The sequence below is a fragment of the Varanus komodoensis genome, unplaced genomic scaffold (genome assembly GCF_004798865.1).
Source record: "Varanus komodoensis strain SLA01 unplaced genomic scaffold, ASM479886v1 scaffold11, whole genome shotgun sequence".
NCBI classification, from domain to species: Eukaryota; Metazoa; Chordata; class Lepidosauria; order Squamata; family Varanidae; genus Varanus; species Varanus komodoensis.
This window is the reverse complement of record NW_025335317.1, coordinates 26,978,525-26,984,328: the sequence shown is the minus strand read 5'-3', so window position 1 is coordinate 26,984,328 and position 5,804 is coordinate 26,978,525. Positions and strand designations below refer to the sequence as shown.

The window sequence follows — 5,804 nt, the reverse complement described above, 5'->3', positions numbered from 1 at the left end:
ATAGCATACTAAAAAGCAGAGACATCACCCTGCCAACAAAAGTGCATATAGTCAAGGCTATGGTTTTCCCAGTTGCAGTGTATGGCTGTGAAAGTTGGACCATAAGGAAGGCTGAGTGCTGAAGAATTGAGGCCTTTGAATTGTGGTGCTGGCGGAGACTCCTGCGAGTCCCTTGGACCGCAAGGCAATCAAACCGGTCAGTCCTAGAGGAGATCAACCCTGACTGCTCTTTAGAAGGCCAGATACTGAAGATGAAACTCAAATACTTTGGCCACCTAATTAGAAGGAAGAACTCCCTGGAGAAGAGCCTAATGCTGGGAACAATAGATGGCAGAAGAAGAAGGGGACGGCAGAGAATGAGGTGGCTAGATGGAGTCACTGAAGCAGTCGGTGTGAGCTTGGGTGGACTCTGGGGGATGGTGGAGGACAGGAAGGCCTGGAGGAATGTTGTCCATGGGGTCACGATGGGTCGTACATGACTTCACGACTAACAACAACAAAGGCATTAAAACTGTTCAGTGCTCATTGAAACCAAGCAGTTAAATTTATGATACAAATGTGGTTTAGTGCACTCTAATTCTTGGTTAGCGACGGCATTTTTCTTTAGGTATTGGATGTCCTGTTCCTCGTATTCCAGCTGAGGCCAACCCTCTAGCAGATCATGTCTCTGCTACACGTATTCTGTGTGGAGCACTTGTCTTTCCCACTATTGCTACAATAGTTGGCAAGCTGATGTTCAGCAGTGTTAACTCTAATCTTCAAAGAACAATTTTGGTAAGATCATGTACTCTTTCTTTATAAAAAGTAAATCTGCATAGTTGTAGAAGTTTTTTTCCATCTTCTCTCTATGTGGTAATACCTTTCCCAGCATCCCATTAAGTTATGATTACAAAAAATCTGCATTGTGCATTATATTTATGTTTTAATTCTTCATTTTTTAATGGGTGCGTTATATACTGCTTACAAGTGTTCAAAGTTCTTCATGCATTATCAAACTAACCTTAATGTTAATACGAGGGTTCTTCAAAAAGTTTCAGCCAGGAGGGTCAGTAAACTATGCGCCCTTTGGGTTGACCCCACTGTATTTGAACTTCCATAAGGAAAATGTGTTCCTCTGTATGGACCCAACCCAACCCCACCTTCCTCCCAAAGGTGGCAATAACATTCCATCTTAAGATATTGTGTTACTGGCATATTTCCCAACACCATCAACACCAATTAAACAGTCACTCTACAGTATCGATGCCTGCAGATCACTTGCTTTTTACCAATCCCAAACCAAACCATTCTGGAAAACCAAACAACAGTTTATACTCTGAACAGGACAAGAGAACACTGATAGGATCCCAGCACTTGTCAAATGGATAGTCAAAACCATAGAGCTTTCATACCAACTCGCTAAATTGGACTTGACCAGATCTGTGGCCACTTGAACAGCCTGATGTGCAAGCATACCTGTACAAGACTTATACAAAGCTGCTACATGGTTCATTCCATGCACCTTTATTAGACATTACCATCTTGACATAAAGGCTAGAATGGACTACTCTTTTGGTCATGCCATCCTTTTGATTGTCCTTCAATAACAATACCATCCCACCTCCGAGTTCAGTAAGCTTGCTAGTCACCCACGTGTGAAGCACAGAGACCACGATGAAGAAAGGCAGGTTGCTTACCTGTAACTCTAGTTCTTGGAGTGGTCATCTTGCATTCACACAACCCACCCACTGGCCCTGCATCAGTGTCATTGAGTGGGTTATACAGTGTATTCTGTTTCTATCATATATATCATGTATTATGTTCTATCATGTTGGTACCAGTTGGGGGAACAGTTGGTCTCCAGCTGGATTGCCGATAGGGCAGGGACTCCACCCATTTATACAAGGGGTGGGGGAGCAGAGTTCCTGCCAAAAATTTTACTAGCTAAGAGAATGTTCCCTAATGCAGGCACTGTGCAAGCACAGCACCCATATGTGTGAATGCACAGATGACCACTCAAGGAATGACAGTTGCAGGTAAGCAACCTGCCTTTTTTGTTTCTCAAGGCCAAAATACCTAGGCCAAAGGACATTAAAGCCCAGTCCAGACTTACTGCTAAACATTTTTAGCATTGCTTTACAAGACTGTTCTCCCTATTCATCTTCTTTAGACATGTCTACAAAGATCTGAAGCATCTGCTTCCATTTTAAACTCAGCCATTTTGTCCTGGTTCAGATGAAATGACGAACTGTTTCATGGGATCAGATGTTTCTTACTTCTTTATGATGGCACTGGGGGGAGCAGTCAGGCTTGAGGCTTACCTACATAAAACTATACTATGTCATAAACCATGCAAAGTCTGCATTCAGGCTCCTGGGAAGGAGCCATGTGCTCAAAGTTAGTTGCACACATGAGGGAGAAGGGATGTTTGAGCACACAGCTCATTTCCAGTTCTCCAAACAATAGTTGACAGGATTGTTTGAGTGCAGCTGTCATTTAGAAATCAATTTTGAGCGAAGAATAATTCCTTTCCTTTTGTACCCCCCCCAAATAAACTATTATATTAAAAACTTCCAAATGTGTGAACTCAGCTTGCACTATTTTTATATAAGATAGAAATCACAATGCTACATTGTGACAGAGCTATATGGTTCAAAAGTTACTACAGAATTGTTGCATTTAGCCCAACTTCAAAGAAAATACTGCTTGGCAATTGTGTGTGTTAAAACTAAATCTAAAAATGTAAAGTGCTGAATTTGTTCTGTGGCTTCTTAAATATATATATCTTATGGTTGTGAGCTGCCCAGAGGTGCTGTGGCACAATTGGGTGGCATATAAATGTTTTAAATAATAAATAAATGTGTTTTTTTTTTTAATTTTCTTTTAGGGTGGAATTGCTTTTGTTGCTATTAAAGGAGCTTTCAAAGTCTACTTCAAACAGCAGCAATATTTGCGACAAGCTCATCGGAAAATTTTAAATTATCCTGAGCAGGAAGGTGCATAAATGACTGTGGCTGCCACACTCATACAAACTCATCGACTATATTCAGAAGCATTGTAACAATTCTGTTTGGCTATGGGAGCAGATATTGGAAGAGATGCTGCTGACCGCTTTGTGTGTGCGTGCACATGCATGCACCAGACTAATAAAGGACTTTATTATGGCAGGGTGAATCGTCCTTAGTTGTTGAGCCTAAGAATGTTATTTGTTTTCAATGATGCATTTTCTTTGCAGCAGGAGAGATGTGAATCATTTTCCTATAGGCAAATGTTGTCTTTCTTTTTTTAAACAGAAGCCAAACAGTTGTGAAGTTAATAAATTGTCTGCTGATAGAGTTGAATTATCTTTTGTATGCTTATTGCAGTAAATGCACAGTAGTTTGCTACACAAGCCAAGATAACTGGTTTAAAAAAATATTCAGTTGTTTATTGCCAAGTAGAACTTGGCAATGGCAGTTAATAAGGGTTTCCATATTCACCGATGAAGCTAAACAATAAACATGAAAATTAGAGTCTAAATTCTGTTCAAGGACTGCAAATGTCAACTCAGTTCTTCATTTTGATAAACACTTGGAATACCAGCATTTTTTTCATATGTTTCACCAATTATTTTCTTTCAGGGTTTTTTTTTTTTTTTTTTTTTTGGTTGTAATCAAGTTGTACTATATATAACTGCTTGCCACCTGTGAAATCTACAAGCTGTAATATTAGAGCTGTTACTTCATGCCAGTGTGCTGTAGAGCCACAAGCAAATTTTGAAATGAGTTCAGAATAAGGATTCAGAAATCGGTGCTCTTTGCATGCAGCTGTGCATAGAAGACAATATGTCCAGATACATACATTGAAATTTGATTTCACAAATAAAGTGACGTTCCAGAAGTAGTTTCCCAATGTTAAGTTTATGACTTGTCTGGCACCCTAGCTATATCATTTTTCACTTGTTTACTGAGTGTTGGTTTTAGTGGGCCCTCTAAGCAAATATGCAGGATTGGTGTATACGTTCTAGGTCTAAACATATACATGCAGAAGCCCCATTCCAGTCAGTGAGGTGGACTTTCTGGTATATGACAGGGTTGAGATTTATAAGGGATGTACTCTTCCTTGACAACTGAAACTAGTAAATCAATGTTAACTGTTAACTACAGTCTGATTCCTGTAAAACCTATATAATAAAGGTCAGACTAGGTTTACAGGTGGTTTTATTTTGGCAGAATTAACAGAGCCATTCACTATCTCTTAAAGCCTCAAATTATGTTCAGATTCATAGTGGATATAAGGCATAGAGGAAAGTGGTTCTTCACCAGAAATTAAACAAATACAAAATGAGGTTCATGTTTGCAATAATGTATACTTAAAGTAATACAATTTTGTGTAGCAAGCTTTATGTTAAATACTGAAATAAACTATTGTAGAATTGTATAAAAGTGTACATAATGACTAAGTATTCAAATGTTGATTTATGTGGAAAACTAAAAAATACAAGCACTCATTTCTTGTAAGTATTGAAAAAAATTACAATAAGCTTAACTCATTTGGACTCTTGAGATATATATTTATATTTAAAGCAGAATACTGCAAAATGCTAGCTTTCTAGCAAACTGTTTTCAGTGCTATTAAACAACTCTTGCAAAAACATTTGTCATTGCAAGGAGGAGCCTTCTACGTGGTCTTTACGGTATATACACCAGCCCTTTGTTACCTGCTGGTTTTTAAACTTTCTCTCACATACGGAGTAGTGGCTTGGTTTGGAATTTGTTCTGTGGTAAAATTGCTGGATCTGTTGTATATCTTACGACTGCAGATGTACTATTTTAAATTCATTAGCAAAAAAGCATTAACTTGGTTACTGTGCTGTTAATGTTTTTAGTTGTGCAGTTTATGATCACATACTGAACTAGCCTGAATAAATTTTTTACATTCGTCAAGTGTATAGTGTCTGAACAAATAATGTCAAATACAGAAAACTAGGTTAAAATTTAATTCTTTTTATTTGGGGGAAGATTAAATACCCATATACATGCTTGCATTTAACATGCAAAATAGTACTATTTTATTGGCAGTATGCTGTTCTCTTGACTCCATGTTGTGATGAGGATATCATGTTGCTATGCCCTGGTAAGATCTGAATTACAGGTTCTCACTGGGGGTCTGGTTTTTCTCCAGGGAAGCAGGAGGAGGATGCACCTTAGACAGTTCTGAGGGATGCTAGAGCTCAAAACCAGATTATTCCAACAAGGAGATGATCGGCACTGAGCCTTAAGTACAGGGAACATGGCTCACTTTTTATTGCAGCATTTCTAGCTGCCAGTGCATTTCTACACAGAATTCACAGTGCTGTTTCGGCCTCAAAAGCCCTCTAGAGCTTGGGACCAGGCTACCTGGTACACATTCTCTCATACAAGCCTTCCTGTACCTTAAATTCCAATAGAGACTCTCCTTTTGAGACCACCATAATCAGAGGCCTTTCTGCTAGTAATGCATGAGAGGGCCTTTTCAGCTGTTGCTACCTGGCTGTGGAACTCCCAGGGGAAGTTAGATTTATGCCCTTTGCCATTCTTTTGAAAGGAAAGAAAGACATCAAGAAGGTCTTTGTCCTGTAAATGAAGCCATGTTTTCATTGTCATGTTTTTGTTGTATTTTAATGTGTTTTAATCTCATTTGTTTTTGTGAATTGACCTGAGTGCCATTTTAGTAGAAGGGCAGGGTAAATAGAAGTATGCATTCCTTTAGGCTCGTTGAACCCACATCCATACAGACCAAAGCTTTCTCTTAAAGGAGCCTGGTCAGTTTTAGCAGCTTCAGGCTTTAATGGTGTGGGCTGGCCA

At 39.0% G+C, this 5,804-nt stretch overlaps 1 protein-coding gene across 5 annotated transcripts in view; it reads left to right on the top strand.

Moving 5' to 3' along the window:
* Positions 1–4,904, top strand: part of MARCHF5 (membrane associated ring-CH-type finger 5) — a 33,094-nt gene extending 28,190 nt beyond the window's left edge. For 4 of the 5 annotated variants that reach the window (XM_044420684.1, XM_044420683.1, XM_044420680.1 and 1 more), the window contains 2 exons: positions 608–774; positions 2,867–4,904. In XM_044420684.1, coding sequence (XP_044276619.1) covers positions 608–774; positions 2,867–2,983 — 284 coding nt within the window. In that variant the 3' untranslated portion in view covers positions 2,984–4,904. The remainder of the gene's footprint in view (positions 1–607; positions 775–2,866) is intronic. The other variant, XM_044420682.1, reaches the window with a different exon arrangement.
* Positions 4,905–5,804: the final 900 nt, after the last annotated feature.